At 49.7% G+C, this 19,761-nt stretch overlaps 1 protein-coding gene across 3 annotated transcripts in view; it reads left to right on the top strand.

Moving 5' to 3' along the window:
• Positions 1–19,761, top strand: part of LOC139758146 (uncharacterized) — a 43,668-nt gene that overhangs the window by 4,398 nt on the left and 19,509 nt on the right. Inside the window, exons 3-14 of one of the 3 annotated variants that reach the window (XR_011714772.1) lie at positions 4,432–4,578; positions 4,751–4,837; positions 5,637–5,765; positions 6,306–6,535; positions 6,763–6,991; positions 7,531–7,702; positions 8,376–8,557; positions 9,849–9,998; positions 10,519–10,680; positions 10,790–10,942; positions 11,681–11,841; positions 18,655–18,777. Coding sequence is in view for 1 of the 3 variants with exons in the window: in XM_071679299.1 (XP_071535400.1) it covers positions 11,760–11,841; positions 18,655–18,777 (205 nt within the window). In the remaining 2 variants the exon portion in view is untranslated. Of the gene's footprint in view, positions 1–4,431; positions 4,579–4,750; positions 4,838–5,636; positions 5,766–6,305; positions 6,536–6,762; positions 6,992–7,530; positions 7,703–8,375; positions 8,558–9,848; positions 9,999–10,518; positions 10,681–10,789; positions 10,943–11,680; positions 11,842–18,654; positions 18,778–19,761 lie in introns of those variants that run through there. The other 2 variants (XR_011714773.1, XM_071679299.1) reach the window with 2 other exon arrangements.

A 19,761-nucleotide genomic window follows, 5' to 3' on the forward strand; every position in this document is an offset into this window, starting at 1 on the left:
AGAGATATTGTACGAAATACGTATAGTATTATACGTATGATGTAATAATATGATAATACGTATGATGTAATATGATAATACGTATGTTATGATACAATGATAAGTATGATGTAATAATATGATAATACGTATGTTATGATACAATGATAAGTATGATGTAATATGATAATACGTATGTTATGATGCAATGATAAGTATGATGTAATGACATGATAATACGCATGTTATGATATAATAATAAGTATGATGTAATGATAATACGTATAATGATAACACGGGTAACAACAAGACATCTATCGGATGATACTATCTATTCCAGCACAATTTCCATGGCAGTTAGACAATAGCACCTTCATTAATAGTACTTTATACAATGAGTATCACCTAATTACACCCTAAGGACAGAGGACTGAGTCTTATAGGAAATATCCTCACTTGGCCCCCTTCTCTATTCCTTCTTTTGGAAAATCAAAAACGGAAGAGGAGGATTTCCAGCCCCCCCGCTCCCTCTCCTTTTAGTCGCCTTCTACGACATGCAGGGAATACGTGGGAAGTATTCTTTCTCCCCTATCCCCAGGGATATATATATATATATATATATATATATATATATATATATATATATATATATATATATATATACATATATATTGTACAGACATTGATGTTGATAATGGGTAGAAAAAAAAAACGTAACTACAAAAGTGTATTAAAAAAGTTAGATGTACGTGACATAGATAAGTGTAAATGAGAAATGTCACGTTGGCTCAGATGTGGCACAGACAAGAGCATGGACATAGAGGGTGGGGGGTGGGGGGGAGGGGGGGAGAGGGGGGGGGTACAGCGGATCGATATTCTTGCGTGTTAAATTGGGCCCCCTCCCCCCCCCCATTCACCCATCCCACCACCCCCCGGGGTGGGGGTGGCTGACGTCTGCTGACACTAACCCTACGATCCGGTGCTGCCGACTGCTACTGCTTCGTCAGGATCTTACCGTCTCCTGACACCCAGCTGACATTTAGAGGGAGTGTCTGAGGACATCTGACTTCAGCATTGCTGACAGTGGCTCTGAGGGTTCCTGACACAAACTGCTGATAGTGGCTCTAAGGTCACATGACACAAACTGCTGACATTGGGTTGTGGTCTCCTGACCTCAACACTGCTGACACTGAGTCTGACATCCCCTCCCCCCCCTACCTTGACACAGTGCTGACACTGTCTCACGACTCCAGACGTCAACACTGCTGACGCTGGATGGGTATCCTCCTCCCTCATCCTCCTCTTCCCCCCCCCCCCCTTTCCCTCCCCCTCCCCCCTCCCCTTCCCCTCCCCTCCCCCCTCCACTCCCCCCTCCCTTTCCCCCTCCCCCCCCTTCCCTCCCCCCCTCCCCTCCCCTGCAGACAGACACAGACCCCCCACCCCTCAGCATTCTTCTGTAATTCGTCTTTGACCATTTATTTCTTCTTCCTTCCCCTCTCTCTCTCTCTCTCTCTCTCTCTCTCTCTCTCTCTCTCTCTCTCTCTCTCTCTCTCTCTCTCTCTCTCTCTCTCTCTCACTCTTCCCGCTGTTTTCTATGCCCACGACATAGACAGAGGCGTATCTTCTCTGTGCCTCTGTTCTCACTATGAACATTGTCTGCCTGACTTGTGTTCTCTCTGGTGTCTACCATCGTCTGTGATGATGTTCTGTGTTATTTCTTATTATTTTTTTTCCTCTCTCCAACAGTGGCATACGGTTCTCTCTCTCTCTCTCTCTCTCTCTCTCTCTCTCTCTCTCTCTCTCTCTCTCTCTCTCTCTCTCTCTCTCTCTCTCTCTCTCTCTCTCCTTCGTAACTCTATCTTCTTATCTTTCCCACATAACCTTGACGTCCTTTGTCTTACTATGATCGCATTTGTGGCTGCTTAAAAAAAAAGAAAAAAGGAAAAGGGACGCATTTAGTGAGATTAAAAGAAGAAAAACAAAAAATGTATACACACAGCGCCTTGCTTTGCAGTGTACCAGCTGGGAGGGAGGGGGTGGGGATGTGGGGCGGGGGGGGGGGGATGGATGTGTGGGGGGGGTAGAGTTATCCAGAAATGAAGGAGGCCCCCCCACAATTCCCCCCCCCCCCCAATTCCAGCAGCGTGGTGGAGTGGAGGTGATTTTTTTTCTTGGTAGTTGTACAACCTTGGCGGGTAACGTCCCTCCTCCAACACACACACACACACACACACACACACACACACACACACAATTTTTTTTTGACATGAATTACATATATCTATGTGACTTTCGTACGTACGTACGTACGTACGTTTGCTGATGGTGGTGGTGGTGGAGAGGTATAATTGTCAGTGTCTAACGTACACTTGTTAGTGTCTAACGTACACTTCTTAGTGTCTAACGTACACTTGTCAGTGTCTAACGTACACTTGTTAGTGTCTAACGTATACTTCTTAGTGTCTAACGTACACTTGTCAGTGTCTAACGTACACTTGTTAGTGTCTAACGTACACTTCTTAGTGTCTAACGTACACTTGTTAGTGTCTAACGTACACTTCTTAGTGTCTAACGTATACTTCTTAGTGTCTAACGTACACTTGTCAGTGTCTAACGTGCACCTGATGCCTTCTAATGGCTCGTAAATATGTCATTAATGTTCGGGTGATGAAAGGAATATATTCATGCAGGTGTCACGGGGACTATAAGCCTGCAAGTGCTTAACACCGCGAACGAGGGATCGACCTTCGGCGTGGCTCTGTCATCGTTAGAGGATCTTCTAACTTCGAAGGAGTCCATCATGTGCCCTGCTCCTGCGTGGAGCGCAGCCACGAAGCAGTAGGAGCTTCGTGGAAGGAGAGGTTCTGCTGACTCCTGAGGTCGCATGATAACATATAGAAAGATCAGATAGATAGATAGATAGATAGGTAGATAGATAGATACTGATATATATATATATATATATATATATATATATATGAGTCCACGGGGAAAATGAAACACGATAAGGTCCCAAGTGCACTTTCGTGTAATAATCACATCATCAGGAGAGACACAAGAGTGAAATATAACAGTCAGTTGATATACAACGAAGAGATGTGTGTAGTTCTCTGTACATATATAGATACAGATGTAAATCCCGTACCCTTAATGCAGGCAGCCCAGGGCTTCTACGCGTTCCAAATTCCCTCACGCTAACCTCTGGATCGTATGTCTTATTTCAGACACATTGATCCTCCTGGTGCAGGGGGCATTACTCTCCACGTTCGGGGGTGGTGTCCTCCAAGACTGGTTCTTATGTCTACAACCTCTTCATACCTGCTGAAGCTTAACCCTTCATACTAATGCCAGCCTGCCAACCTACGCCCCACACCTTAGATAAAAATATAAAAGGAAGTGTGTTCTTCATAATGTAATCATTCTTTTTTTTTTTATAGATGATCAACTTTTATAGTTATGAGGAAGGCCATGAACTCGCCTCGACAAGACGTGTGGTTAGTGCCATACCTCACTCCAGACTTTCTGCTCGGCAACTTCCCCTTCATTACCTCAAAGCATTTGGCAAGGTGTTTGACATCAGGCTTTTCTCGCTAAACATTCCTCCTCTTGACTTCCCTTTTTTTTTTTATTTATCTTTGATCATGGATTTTCTTCTTCCCCCTCAGGTCACGGTAGGAACATGTTCAGCCAAGCTGGTGTACGCTGAGGCACGTCTCCTCCCTCTCTTCTGCATGTGTAACACAAATTCTCCCATATTAGTGAGCTGGTGTTCACACCAGCTCACCTCTGTCGCTGTGGTCGACAGGCATTAGAATTTTTTTTTTTTTCGGGAACGTGCTACAGTAACGTCACGCCTGCTCACCAGCTTGTGTATGAGAAGTCTCATGTAACTCTGGCATTTGGTTATGATAACATTTTCCACATTACGTCTCCTTTCTGATACCACTGAATACCGACATGTGTACAGGTCATTCTCCCCTGAAAATCATGACGCGTCTCAGAACATGGCAAAAAAAAAAAAGTCTTTATATAACTTAGTTATTTTCTCTCGTTTTCCTTCCTGTTGTAAACCCGTCAAATGTTTTTTCTTCCCCTTGACGAATGTCCTATCCGTCCTCACGTGAAGTATTGTTGCGACAAATTTCTGGTTGCATCTGAAGCGTCACTCTCCTTGTTAGGATCTAGTCCAAGAAGGATCCTCACTTCCTTCTAGTCGTTCTTTGGCCTGTCTTTCCTTTATGTCTTCCCTACCTCACGCCCTGCAGTCGACTGGGTCAACCCATCACATCTTACTGATCTGAGGCCGAACCTGCTACCCACCACTTAAATTCACCTGCAGACTCCACTAACGTGCAGAAAAACGACACTAACAAGCATTTTATCCGCGAGGCGGCTTGAGTAATGGCAACGACCTACACTGTAACTATTAAGAGGTCCTTCCACTCCCGACAGGTGCTGGAGCAGGTGAACCGAGCCTTGGCCACGCATGTGAACCAGCCGCAGGGGTCAGACTTCAAGCAGCAGGCGCTCTTCACTCTGCTCGGGCCTGAGTTTACCACCCAATACTTCCCTTACCACAAGTACAACGTCCGAATACTGGTAGGTGCGATACACGCCATTACTATTGGCGTGTGGTTCGTGTGTTGCAAGAGCCGTTGAGCCGTTGTTTGATACAGTATTGTTGGTGTGTTGCGGGAGTCCGTGTTGACTCTGATATTGTCGCTGTGTTGCAGAAGTCGTTGTTGACTACAGTGTTGTCGGTGTGTTGCAGGAGCCGCCGCTGCCTCCTCGGCAAAAGGAGAAATATCTTCGAGAGGCGCGCGTCTTTCTTGACCAAGCTCTATCCCGCGCCCTGGCCGTTAGTACATATACCTGCATGTCTACATGCCTTGCACACTGACACCTACATGTATGACCCATTTGCTGACGCCTTCATGTGTACGTCTCCTGCCTGCTGACACCTGTATGTGTACGTCTCCAGCCCGCTGACACCAGTTTTTCTTCCCTCAGTGTGTGCCGTTCAAGGGGCTTCCTTCCTTTCTTCATAACTCATACCATTCCTTCCTAACACCATCTTTATATTCCTTCACACCTTCTCCAGCATTTCGTTGCACCCCTTTCAACTTTCTCCTGCAGTTTCTCAGATGGGGAGACCAAGCTGTTGAAGCATTATGTGCACAGTCTTGATCTTCGTCGATATCATTTCGATCTCTGTCACAGTTTGCCAACGTCACAATTCACAGGATATATTCCGATGGTGTCAACTGTAGGACCCACTTAACATATCAGTTCTTACAATTTGTTTTTTTTTTTCAGCTTTTGATGTCACTATCATGTCTATTTACAACCTCCCTTACCTTCATTACTTTATATTTTCTCGTGTTCAATTTACTGACTGAGCCACATGTCTGGCTGCATTCTGTTTAAACGTGCAGTCCATAGTACGCCCCTTTACTCCAGACTTCATTCATGAACTTTTCATACTCAGTGAAGATACTCATTTGCCAACTACATTTATCTCTAGCAAGTCAATTACGTATGTCAGACTTAACTGTAGACTCATCATCTATCCCAGAGGAACCCCGCTCGCTATCCTCAACAACTCTGTGTTTGTTTGTGTGGATCTGGCATTACTGATAATGCCATCTGGTCGACAGGAGTGTGGGTACCCAGAGGATGTGGCCAGCTACCAGAAGGACGACCAGATGGGTCGCTTCCTCCGCGAAGTCCGCACCAGCTTCCGCGAGGGGCTAAGGAGACACACGACCGTCATCATGTTCCAGGAGGTGAGGAGATGGTCTTAGTACTTGAAAGCTGTCGTCAGATGCAAAATGCTTGTTGCTGTGCTGTCATGTTCCAGGGGATGAGAGTCAGTTTCCATGTTCCATTAAGTGATGTGGCCGTCATATTCCAGGGTATTGAGAGGCAGTTTCCATGTTCCAGGAAGTGATGTCACTATCATGTTCCAGAAAGCAAGGAGATAGTCATATTCCAGGGAGAGACGAGTTGTCATATTCCAGACACTAAGAAGGCTGTCATTTTCCCGGAGGCGACGAAGAGCGATCATAATCTACGATGCAGGATTCAGTCATTTTCCACAAACCGAGGGATTCTTTTGCTACAGAAATGTCAGAATCTGTCAAGTTCTTTGAGATGTAGGGAGACTCTCCTCATGTCCCAGGTGATAATGCCATCCTGGTGCTGGAAGTGAGGAGACTCTCCTCATGTTCCAGGTGATAATGCCATCCTAGAGCTGGAAGTGAGGTGGCTCTCCTCGTGTTCTTGATGGATGTAGCTTCATCTGGTCACTTGGTTGGACCCAACAGGAGGAGGAAAAGGACGGCCAGAAAGACGAGAGGAGGAAGAGGAACGACTGGGACGAGGACGACGAAGAAGACGACGATGATGATGATGGCAACAGCAACAACATTGACGATGAGGAGGAGGGTACCAGGTGGAAGGTTCAGCCAGGCACCAGGGCCTCCGACGTGGCTGGCCAGGCACTTCTGGCCTTCATTGCTTACGATGATACCAAGAAGGAGAACCATATGAAAAGGTGAGAACTGAAAGAGAGAGAGAGAGAGAGAGAGAGAGAGAGAGAGAGAGAGAGAGAGAGAGAGAGAGAGAGAGAGAGAGAGGTCTCTATGACTTCGACTGTGGCCAGTAAACTACGCACCCTCATGTGAGGGGTCATAGTGTACAGTAATCCTTCGCCATTCAGCCACAGACGTAGCCTGCTGAAGGTGGAACGCAGCCCTTCAGCTACCTGGTCCTCCACCACAGACTCCGGGCGCGGCACCTGGGGCTCCCGACGAACCTTCGTCGGTTCTTCTGGTGGGAGTACCTGGCGGGTCATGAGGCAGCCAAGGTGAAGGCCAAGCCGGGCCAGGACCTGAGGGCGATCATCAGGGGCAACTTCGACACCACGCTGGCCAAGGAGATGAAGAACCAGAAGGTGGTGAGGGCCATCCGGAGCAACAGCTGGCGAACCATCGATAATGCCGTCATTGAGGTAATCCTCGAACTCCTAAATCCGGCCTGAATTGACTTCTTGCACGGCAGATTCTCTTCTTCGCTTTCACTTGTCCCCTTTCAATTTAGTGTCTTTTTTCTCAAGCTTCTTCTCCTACATGACTATTTTCGTCCTCTGTCTCTTGCTGTCCTTTCTCTTGTCTGTTTCTTTTCATTCATCGTCTCAATATGACTCACCTTGTAGTCTTAGGTCTTTCCTCTGATCCCGTCTAGTGTCTCCTACGTAATTCTCCTTCGTGTGTCTGTGTAGACTTTATCGCCTCTACTCGTTGACTTTCCTGGCTCCCTGCCACCACCCCTTGCCCTCCTTAGTTTCCGGTCACCACTCCTTGCCCACTCCGGCTCCCTGACACTACTCCTTACCCCTCCTGACTCCCTGCTTCCACCACTTACCAATTCACGATGGTGTCGTACCCCATACGCCTTACTGTTATAACACCTGAGGGTCGGAACCTCTCCTCCAGCATCACACGACGCCTCTAACCCGACATTGTAGCATAATTGTCGTCCTCCTGCCAGGCGTATGACAACACAACGACGCTTCGGACGCTGGACGACGATGACCACATGATCCAGGCGGCCCGTGCCCTCAACATCCTCCACATCCACTCGAAGACCTTCTCCACCTCCTATATCTACTGGCTTCTGCCGCTGCAGCAGGTCTTCAAGCAAGACCCCGACGAAGAAGATGGTCAGTGACAGGTCGTTGTGAGGGGGAAGTAGTCGGTCAGTGGTGAAGGTCGGTCGGTCATTCTGTAGAACTCTACGAAGGAGGTGGGTACTCGAAGTCGCAATTCCTCCAGCCTGACGAAGAAAATAGTAGGTGATGGTGGGTACTCGAAGTCGGAGGTCCTCTAGTCTAACGACGAAGAAAATGGTAGGTAGTGACAAGTCGTAGCTCCTCCAGCCTGCCTAAGATGTTAGGTAGTGGAAGGTACTCGAAGTCGAAGGTCCTCCAGCCAGAGAAAGAAAACGGAAGGTGGTACCAGGTACTCGAAGTCTAATGTCCGCCACTGTGTCAAAAGGAAAGACTTTAAAATGGTAAGTAGATACCACAGCTTATCCACACAGATGTAGTAAAAGTCTTGTATACCTCATAGACATGATTTACATGAAGTTTACCTCAAGAAGCGCATCAAACTTAGAACACTTAAGGAAGAGTTTACTCAGGGGTGGGTTTACCCCAGAGGTAGTATTCAATCCCCGATGTATACTAAAGTCACTCTCTCCTGCTAAGATTTTATAAAACAAAAGTTAAAATCCAGATGTGTACTAAAAGTAGTTTACTTCAGATAAGTTCATTCCCAGATATACACTAAATTCCTTTTACTTCTGAAGTAAACTAAAGACACGGTTTACGCCAGAGGAGCACGTGATCCGGCTGGGGGTCCAGCTGGAGCTGGTGAAACGACACTGCCAGCTGGGGCAGAAGGAGGTGTTCCAGGTGGCCGAGCAGGTAGTCCAGGTCGTGAAGAACAACGACCCTCAGTACTACGACCACATCAGTAGCTGCTTGGCCACACAAGTCTCTCGCATTAGCCTCAAGGTATGTCACTGTACCTTATACAGACAGAGGTACAGACAGGGGGTACAGAAGTTACACAGTCTGTGTTGTTGTGGATGACAGCTTAGCTTTGGCCAGATCTCATGTTGACAACATTTACATCAATGTCTGTGGAAACTGATGGCCTGTCGAGTGCTGTTACCTAAGTGGCCTGTCAGGTGCTGTGTAACGTAAGTGGTCTGTCGGGTGCTATTTAACGTAAGTGGCCTGTCGGGTGCTATGTAACGTAAGTGGTCTGTCGGGTGCTGTGTAACGTAAGTGGTCCTGTCGGGTGCTGTGTAACGTAAGTGGCCTGTCGGGTGCTATGTAACGTAAGTGGCCTGTCGGGTGCTGTGTAACGTAAGTGGCCTGTCGGGTACTTTGTTACCTAAGAGGCCTGTCGGGCGCTATGTTACAACCTGATCAGAGGAGGTAACATGAAAACTACAGCAAAATCCTGAGAGAGATAGAGAGAGACGGCTCATGCTAGAGTGACTGCTACCTTACTGAACAATAATACGTTGTGACGAGGAGAGTTTAGAGTCTCGATCATTGCCAGATGTCACACTCTAGTATATCAGAGGGCACGTAATTGAGCCCACACAAAGGCCTTGAAATTTGAGACAATTTATGCACGTCCAACATCACACGAGGCCATTAGTCACGTCGGTATTACAGTACATTATGCAATCATTGTCTCCTTTGGGTGTATGATAGAAAATGGTTTCTAACCTTTGATAATGAACATTTCATATTGGTTTACATTCTTTGGTCCTGCGTGAATTCAGTGGTTCGCTCCTTGTTGCCATGAGAAGTAGAAAGATGCGTTCCTTGTTCCTGTGAGAGGTTAGAGATTCGTTCCCTGTTCCCGTCAGATGTTCGAGGTACGATCTATTGAAGGTGTTCATTAAGATCTCAACTAGGGAACTCATAACTCATATTCATAAATCAAAGTAGAAGTACATTCAGTAGTAGTAGTAGCAAAGTGCTAGTAGTAGTAGTAATAGTAGTAGTAGTAGTAGTAGTAGTAGTAGTAGTAGTAGTAGTAGTAGTAGTGGTAGCGGTAGTAAAAGAAGTAGTAACAGTAGCTATTGTTTATGTTTGCTGTAGTTGTTGAACATATCATCATAAGTAAGAGGAAGGATTCAGTAATAAGTGCAGTAGTCAGAGGCATAAGTATAAGTACTTCTAGTGAAGAAGAAAAGATTGTAGAGGGAGGTAGTGTTGATAGCCCTGTGGTAGTTCAGTTCTAAACTTCAAGATAAGACAGTGACGACTCTTGTCCCTCCGTCAGGATTTTCCGCCGGAGGTGCTCCTGAAGGAGGCGAAGACTTCGAGAAAGGTGTACGAGGAGCTGCAGGGGAGGGGCACCAAGAACTTGAAGCCGAAGCAAGAGAAGATCTTCACAAACCCGGCCATCTTTGTGAGGAAGTGGATTGCCCAGGTCAGAGAGAGGGGGGGGGGGAGAGAGAGAGAGAGAGAGAGAGAGGAGTACATAGACATAGAATCCACGAATAAAAGGGAGAGTTTATTTCTGCTTATAGAAGTCGAAGGATAAAAAGAGGATCGTACGAGTAATTAAAAGTTGGTAATTAGTCAGAAGTCGGTAATCATTTATGGATGATTGCGTGTATGTCTGTATTTATCTAATTAATCATTTATCTTTACTTTCAATAACTGCTGTCCTAATGGGCCGACGTGCCCCAAATGCACTCCTTGATGCATATGACGGTATGTGTTGTACTCATTTGATATCCGGATGTGGCGTTATACGCTATTTCGTTGGACTGTGTGAGTGTGGGGCTGTGTCTGTGGTGCTGTTTACATGTGGGACTGTGGGTCGTGTGGGTGTCTGTGGGGTTGTAGGGCTGTGTGGGCATGGGTCTCTGGGTTGTGGGGTTGTCAACACTGTAGGGTAGTAATCATCTGTGAGTCTCTCTCTCTCTCTCTCTCATGGACCACAGGGGTTCGCAGGTGTGGTGAGCGTGACGGCGTCCCTGTGGGTGTGGGACCAGCTGTTCCTGGACGGCTGGAAGAAGGAGACGGTGAGGGACGTGGCCGTGTCCATCCTGGCCCTCATCAAGCCCTGGATGGCGAGGGCCAACATGTACTCCGGCGCCCGCAAGGTAAGCGGGTCACGTCTCCCATGCTGACATGATAGTGTGACCTGACCTATGTCTATATCAGCTGCTGACCAGCTAAGAGAACGAGGTCATTATTATCTATTCCACCCAGGTGCTGTTGGAGGAGCCAGGGAAGCTGTACCTGAGCGACCTGCGACGGGCCCTAGCACACCTGGAGGCTGGCGGAGCCTACAGTGACATCCCTGACAACAAGAACTATCTTGGGGCATCCAAACCTCCTCAGCAGTCGCCCCCGAAGATACAGGTAGGCGGCTGTGGCGTAGCTGGCTGAACTCTAGAGCCCACAGGAAGGTAGGTGGCTGTGGCTGGCTGAGCTTCCCAGGAAGGTAGGTGGCTGTGATTGACACAGTTCTGAGCTTCCCAGGAAGGTAGGTGGCTGTGGGTGGCAATGCTCTGAACTCCTTAGGAACGTAGGTGGTCAGTTTAGAGTAAATGGGATCAAGGCTTTAAACCTCCTATAAGGCAGTGATCCAGCAGAGTGTAGCAGGTAAATCCTTGACTGGTAATGGAAACATGAGACTTCAAGTCTCCTAAGATATTGATGGGCGGCTGGGGGATTTCTCCCCCACAAAACGTATTAGATGACTGGGCCACCTGGAACCCGTGTGGGTGGTTGTGGGTGGTTAGTGTGAATCGCTTAAGCCACCAGGGGCTACCTACAAGGGACTCACTGGGACACAGGAAGCCTGTGTTTCTAAGAGGTTGTCACCTGCCAATGACACCCTCTGTCGATCTTTTTCCCTTCTTTAAAAAATGACTGCTCGCCATTTTGAACGACCTTGGAACACCCATCTCTTAACTACGTGTATAAGCCCTTTGTTTCGGGGTCCCCCTTCGTCATTTCTGGGACCACGGCAGTACCCACTCCCTCCCTCCCTCCCTCACACTTGCTGTGTAAACTACCCTCCTAGTTTTAGTTCCGTTATCTCTGTAATTCCTCCCATGATAAGATCATAATTTAGCTGGTGCGTTCTACATTCAGGCACAGGACACGGGTGAAGGGGAAGAAGGAGAAACCCGTAGCGCCAAACGTTGACGGCGGGAAGGAGGGTCCGAAATCAATGCCGAAAACTAAGGATGAGAGGAAGAAACCAACGGCCGAGGCCCAACCTGCTCCTACAACCTCCCGCCGACATGGTCCAGGTCAGCGATTGTCACCTTCCTCCAAAATGGTGTAGGATTATGCCATGTCAGGTTTAGGGACTGCTGAGAAATGTTTGAATCTAGGACAAAGAACTTTACATCTGGCAAGGAAGGTGTTATTGTGGGTGAAGCAAATGACCTCAGGACTGAATGTTCTGGTCATAAACGTCAGGCCCTGCATGCATCAGTCTGTACAATTTACACTGAAGTGCCTATATCGATCAGCATTTCTGTAACCCCAGTCATACGAGTCCATTGCTCACAATTCTTATATTCCTGACTGCAACAAAAGTTGTGATGGAAGGGGTGTTCACAAGAGGTCAAGGGTTGTGACGGGGGAGATGTTCATAAGGGGTCAAGGGTTGTGACGGGAGAGATGTTCACAAGAGGTCAAGGGTTGTGACGGGAGAGATGTTCATAAGGGGTCAAGGGTTGTGACGGGAGAGATGTTCATAAGGGGTCAAGGGTTGTGACGGGAGAGATGTTCATAAGGGGTCAAGGGTTGTGACGGGAGAGATGTTCATAAGGGGTCAAGGGTTGTGATGGGAGAAGTGTTCGCAAGGGGTCGGGCGTTACGACGAAGAGTTCACAAGGGGTCCAGGGTTGCGACGGGAGAGGTGCTCACAAGGGGTCCAGGGTTTGCGACAGCTGCTGCTGCTGCCGCTGCCTTCTCCAGATCAGGTCAGTGGGACAGCGACAGCTCTCTCTCTCTCTCTCTCTCTCTCTCTGACCAGCGACAACCTCACTCCTCCTCACGGACCCTATTACTCTGAACTATTTTCGGGGACCACGGTGAAGACGGTGGCATACCTAACGGTAAGACCTGGTATGTAGGGTAGTGGGTCCGAGCGTGTCAGTAGCGGGTAGTGGTAAGTAGTGAGACCACTAACCGTACCTCAGTTCTCTGCGAGATTCGATCATGTCTCCCACCCTTACGTGAGTACCAGGGCGGGAGGTGTAGCCGTCTACACGAAGGAGGAGACGTGGAAGACCATGAGCATCCGCTGTGGAGACGTTGTTTAAAGCGCTGGTTCCCCAGAGGTCAAAGTTCATGGATGTCAAGGACGGGGTGGGGGTGATGATGTCACTCACAGCCCCCCCACACATCCCCAGCCCCACCTTTTCCCGAGGGGCCCACGTCCCCCACTGTCCTCTGACGACCTCCCAGGTCAGCAGCAGGACGCCTTCTGCAGTCCCTTTGTCTCCAGGCTGTCGAGTCAATAATGAGGAGGGTCAACATTTTCACACCTGCCACAGCCGCTGACCTTGACACATACACGAGCTGACCTTGACTGACACACACCTTGCCCAGGGGTGGGTCTCCGTGCATACGTGACACAGGGGTTGTTCCTGACCCACAGCTAAGGGAGAATGGCCCTGACCCAGACCTGACATAGGGACTGGTACTAACCCAGACCTGACACAGGGACTGATACTGACCCAGACCTGACATAGGGACTGGTACTAACCCAGACCTGACACAGGGACTGATACTGACCCAGACCTGACAGAAGGACTGACACTGACACTGGCCTGACACAGGGACTGACACAGGGATTGATACTGACCCAGACCTGACACAGGGACTGGCCCTGACACTAGCCTGACACAGTAGCTAACACTGACACTGGCCTGACACAGGGACTGACACTGACCCAGACCTGACGCAGGGACTGGCCCTGACCCACGACTCACACGGGAAGTGACCTTGAAACACACTTGGCGCACGAACTAACCCTGACACAAACCCTAACACTACAAGAGATTACTGAGGTCAGGAACCCACAGGTAGAGGATAGAATGATCATATTGCAGAAGCTGGCGTGGTGTGAGCACCTGCAGAGGATATATGTAATGTGTGAGTGGTGGTACAATGACTGGTGGAGAGACAGTGGTGTGGTGTGAGTCACGGGGGTCGTAAATACTGCCACTATCACACGATGACACGCGACGCCTTCAAGATAAGCATCATTGTCAATCTGCATGTTGCATGCTTCCCAGGGTTGTGGTCAGGCAAAACCCCTCCTCCTCCTCCCACACACACACACACACACACACACACACACTGTCTTCGCAGTGGGTGATCCTATGGAGTGGGTTGATCGTTCCTAGTGTGGTGCTGAACGGATGTACACACACACACACACACACACACACACACACACACACACACACACACCTTCTGACATTCGTCCACACAGGCACACATGACATAGGTACACACATCACTGACCCACACATAAGCCTGACACACAAAGCGGCCAGGCAGACAACCCGAGAGCCTACAGAGAGGCGAGGCCCACGCCCCACAGATCAACAGTAATGTCCACACAGATGATCCGGACGCCGCTTGCCCCTGCAACACGAGCTAATGAGAGGGTGGCACTGGTGGCGGCATTACAGGGGGGGAGCAGCGCACCACTCTCCCCTCCCCTCCTTACTGGAGGACGATCCATCACGGAGATCCTGGGAGGGTGATTAGCCAGTCTCCTTCCCGCGCCGCAGATCCCCATGGTCCCTGGTCACGCGAGGCGCTCCCTTGGAAGGAGGGAGGTGGGGCGGGCTACACGCACACATGCACGCACTCCACCCGAAGAGACAAGAAGGATGAAACGTTTCCACTGCGACATTCGATTACACCCACCAGCTACGTGTTGGTCCTCTGCGACGCTCGATTATACGACTGCCCACCATATTTCAAGTCCTCTGCGACGCTCGATGGTGGCCCACCTTCCACACAAATTAGGGTCACGTCTCCTTTAGAACTGAGACTGATAATTATGGCCATGAGTTGCTTGTAGTCTTAGCTTCGGTGAGTGTCCGACTGCGCTTCTTAACTGCACTACAGGAGACCATTTGGTAAAATGACCCCTCTCCCTCTCTTCCCTCTCCTTCCCTCGGGTTATTATAGAGAGTGTTAAACGTTGAGCATTCCTCATCCAGCGCCTCCCTCCCCCTCACACTTACCCTGTCATGCTGGCCCTCGCCCCGACACGACACACTTACTCCTCACTCTAGCCCTAACCCCTGGGGCTAGACGTGTAAACCTCCCCCTCACACTAGCTCCAGGGAGAAGTCGAGCACGAGGACCCGCCTGTAGGAGGAGAACGACGAGACCTTGGCCATACCATCACGTCGTCAGGAGGCAACAAATTTTCCGATATGTATCTGACTTGACACAGATTCCGGTCCTGTCAGGTGTGTCCGGGTCATAACGGAAGCCCATGGCTCTCCTTGGGGGGTCATAACCTCAACCCATGGCTCCCTTGTGGGCCATGATTGCAGGCCACTTACGTGAACCTGGTGTGACTCAGATTCTTAAAGGTCCATTGTTGTCCTGGCCGAAGCGTTTCAACCCGCTGGTCTCTTTCGGGCCAGAGTTTCAACCCATGGTTCCCTCGTGGGGCCCGCAACTCGAACCCATTACTCGCTGTTGGGTAATCACTTTAACATATGACTCACTTCTGGCCTCAGGTTGAACCCATGGTCCACTCGTGGGCCGTAACTTGACCCATGGCTTCTTGTAGGTTATAACTTTAGCCCAAGACATACTTTTGGGTTATACCTTAAACCTGTGGTCCCATATGGGCCATACGTTTAACCCATAACTCCAATATAGGCCATAACTTCAAACTATGGCTCCACATGTGGGCCATAACTTCAACCTATGACTTCCCCATAGGCCATAACTTCAACCCGTGGCACCCGTGAAAGCCATAACTTCAGCTCATATCTCCAGTGTGGGCCATAACTTCAGCCCATTCTCCAGTGTGGGCCATAACTTCAACCCATGCCTCCAAGGTGGGGCATAACTTCAAACCCATGGCTCCCATGGGGCCATAACCTCAGCCCATGAGTGTCGCCTGACCAGCCAAGCACATGACTCATCCGGCAATGTCTTCGCTCTGTCTTATCCAGGAAACTGGATTCGAATCCCGGCTCTTATGCATATAATTTCATATAATTCTTTATCAGAGGATCATAAATTCCCTGTTAGTAATGACTGTACGTTCGTCTGGTGGACCTGCTGAACGTTGTGGGACCTGCTGAACGTTGTGGGGCCTGCTGAACGTTGTGGGACCTGCTGAACGTTGTGGGACCTGCTGAACGTTGTGGGGTCTGCTGAACGTTGTGGGACCTGCTGAACGTTGTGGGACCTGCTGAACGTTGTGGGACCTGCTGAACGTTGTGGGACCTGCTGAACGTTGTGGGACCTGCTGAACGTTGTGGGACCTGCTGAACGTTGTGGAACCTGCTGAACGTTGTGGGGCCTGCTGAACGTTGTGGGGCCTGCTGAACGTTGTGGGGCCTGCTGAACGTTGTAGGACCTGCTGAACGTTGTGGGACCTGCTGAACGTTGTGGGACCTGCTGAACGTTGTGGGACCTGCTGAACGTTGTAGGACCTGCTGAACGTTGTAGGACCTGCTGAACGTTGTAGGACCTGCTGAACGTTGTAGGACCTGCTGAACGTTGTGGGGCCTGCTGAACGTTGTGGGACCTGCTGAACGTTGTGGGGTCTGCTGAACGTTGTGGGACCTGCTGAACGTTGTAGGACCTGCTGAACGTTGTGGGGTCTGCTGAACGTTGTGGGGTCTGCTGAACGTTGTGGGGTCTGCTGAACGTTGTGGGACCTGCTGAACGTTGTGGGACCTGCTGAACGTTGTGGGACCTGCTGAACGTTGTGGGGTCTGCTGAACGTTGTGGGACCTGCTGAACGTTGTGGGGCCTGCTGAACGTTGTAGGACCTGCTGAACGTTGTGGGGTCTGCTGAACGTTGTGGGGTCTGCTGAACGTTGTGGGGTCTGCTGAACGTTGTGGGACCTGCTGAACGTTGTGGGACCTGCTGAACGTTGTGGGACCTGCTGAACGTTGTGGGGTCTGCTGAACGTTGTGGGACCTGCTGAACGTTGTGGGGCCTGCTGAACGTTGTGGGACCTGCTGAACGTTGTGGGACCTGCTGAACGTTGTGGGGCCTGCTGAACGTTGTGGGACCTGCTGAACGTTGTGGGACCTGCTGAACGTTGTGGGACCTGCTGAACGTTGTGGGGTCTGCTGAACGTTGTGGGACCTGCTGAACGTTGTGGGGCCTGCTGAACGTTGTGGGGCCTGCTGAACGTTGTGGGACCTGCTGAGCGTTGTGGGGTCTGCTGAACGTTGTGGGACCTGCTGAACGTTGTGGGGCCTGCTGAACGTTGTAGGACCTGCTGAACGTTGTGGGGCCTGCTGAACGTTGTGGGGCCTGCTGAACGTTGTGGGGCCTGCTGAACGTTGTGGGACCTGCTGAACGTTGTGGGGCCTGCTGAACGTTGTGGGGCCTGCTGAACGTTGTGGGACCTGCTGAGCGTTGTGGGGTCTGCTGAACGTTGTGGGACCTGCTGAGCATTGCCCATCTGCTAAACTGGAACAGGTTAACCTCCTTCGTGAGGGAGAGAGAGGAAAATAGTTCAACCCCTGAGTGGGAGGGAAGGTGGAGATATTTCAACCCCTGAGTGGGAGGGAGGGGGAGATATTTCAACCCTGAGTGGGAGGGAAGGGGGAGGTATTTCAACCCCTGAGTGGGAGAGAGGGGGAGATATTTCAACCCCTGAGTGGGAGGGAAGGGGGAGATATTTCAACCCCTGAGTGGGAGAGAGGGGGAGATATTTCAACCCCTGAGTGGGAGGGAAGGGGGAGGTATTTCAACCCCTGAGTGGGAGGGAGGGGGAGATATTTCAACCCCTGAGTGGGAGGGAGGGGGAGATATTTCAACCCCTGAGTGGGAGGGAGGGGGAGATATTTCAACCCCTGAGAGGGAGGGAAGGGGGAGATATTTCAACCCCTGAGTGGGAGGGAGGGGGAAATATTTCAACCCCTGAGTGGGAGGGAGGGGGAGATATTTCAACCCCTGAGTGGGAGGGAGGGGGAGATATTTCAACCCCTGAGTGGGAGGGAGGGGGAGATATTTCAACCCCTGAGAGGGAGGGAGGGGGAGATATTTCAACCCCTGAGTGGGAGGGTAGGGGGAGATATTTCAACCCCTGAGTGGGAGGGAGGGGGAGATATTTCAACCCCTGAGAGGGAGGGAGCGAGAGACTTGAACCCCTTGGCTTCAGTCGTTAACCTCACAACACAACAGGTAACCTCGACCCAGCCCCTACACTTTGCACAGTACAATACAGTGTTACCTACATTGTATAATACAATACTATCTACTCTGTATGCTACAATATTATTCGCATCGTATAACGTAATGTTACAAGTGTTGTAATGAAGTAGTATCATATTTGCATTGTGTGATACAGTGGCACTTATAATGTATGATACAGTTCTACGTACATTGTACAATTCCCTGCACTGTATTACATAATTACTTACACTTATTGGTACAACAGGGCGTGTGTATAATCATACAAGATTACCTGATGATAATTCATAATTACCTTAATTGTATAATACAAGATTACCCGCACTGCATAATGTAACATTATCTGTAATATATGATACACATTTTCCTACATCATTTAATACAGTATTACCTGCATTACATCACGTTACCTGCATTGTATAATACACCAGTATAGGCAATGTATAAGGCCAAAATTACCCATTACTTGTATATTCCCACCGTTACAGACGTGTGGCATCTGTAACACCTGCTCTACGTATCACAAGTGTAACACCTGCTCTACCTGTCACATCTGTAACACCTGTTATACCTATAACATTTGTGACACCTGCTCTACCTGCCACATCTAGTACACCTGTTCTACCTGTAACATTTGTTACACCTGCTCTACCTGCCACATGTGTAACACCTGCTCCACCTGTTACAGCTGCCGTGCTGCCCTACGTCCCAGACAACCTCTTCAGGATCGACCTCAACCTGGACTCCGACAGTGACGAAGACCAGCCATTGCCTGTCCCAGAACCTTCCCCAGACACCGAGAGCGACCAAGGTCAGTCCTCTCCCCAGCAGGAGGGTCGATCCATTGTCCTCTCCCCAGCAGGAGGGTCGATCCATTGTCCTCTCCCCAGCAGGAGGGTCGAGCCATTGTCCTCTCCCCAGCAGGAGGGTCGATCCATTGTCCTCTCCCCAGCAGGAGGGTCGAGCCATTGTCCTCTCCCCTGCATGAGGGTCGAGCCATTGTCCTCTCCCCTGCAGGAGGGTCGAGCCATTGTTCTCTCCCCTGCAGGAGGATCGAGCCATTGTCCTCTCCCCTACAGGAGGGTTTAGCTAGTGTCTCCTCCCTTGCAGGAGGGTCTAGTCATTGTCCTCTCCCCTGCTGGAGGGTTGAGCTTGTGTCCTCTCCCCCGCTGGAGGGTTTAGCTTGTGTCCTTTCCCCTCCTGGAGGGCATTCTCCCCCAGCCAGGGTGACTGACTAGCGTCCATTAACGTCCCTTCATTTTACTGTCTTTCTCTCCACTTCACTTTTCCCTTCATATCTTCCAGGATTACCTGTCTCTCCTTCTCGTATTTCTGCGCATCTTCCTTTCATTTTGGTGTAGACTCACACCACGACGCTTGTGTGTCATCGTCAGTGAGTGGAAGTGAGTGGGGTTTCGTAGAAGACCTTCTTACCCTTGAAGGCGCTCGCCTTACCCTGCACCTTCTGTATTCTGTATCGAAGAAGAATACAAGAACCTGTTTCATTTTGTATCCGAGGTCTCTGTTGTGTAGCTTTTCCGTGAGACATCCTGATACAAGGAGGCACGTTTTATCTACAGCACGACGGTACAGACCCCTCAGCACGACGGTACAGTGATACAGCAACCTCTGGGTATCATGGCCTGGATTTTGGTCCATGCCACAAAGTTCAGGTCACAGGTCAAGACCATCATACCAAATGGTTCTACCGTCGTGCTCAAGGGTCGTGCCATCGTGTTCAGTGTCCTACTCTCGCGCTCAAGGGTCGTACTAGGGTTGAGACAGACCACAGAAC

This window comes from Panulirus ornatus, chromosome 29 (genome assembly GCF_036320965.1).
Source record: "Panulirus ornatus isolate Po-2019 chromosome 29, ASM3632096v1, whole genome shotgun sequence".
In the NCBI taxonomy this organism is placed as follows: Eukaryota; Metazoa; Arthropoda; class Malacostraca; order Decapoda; family Palinuridae; genus Panulirus; species Panulirus ornatus.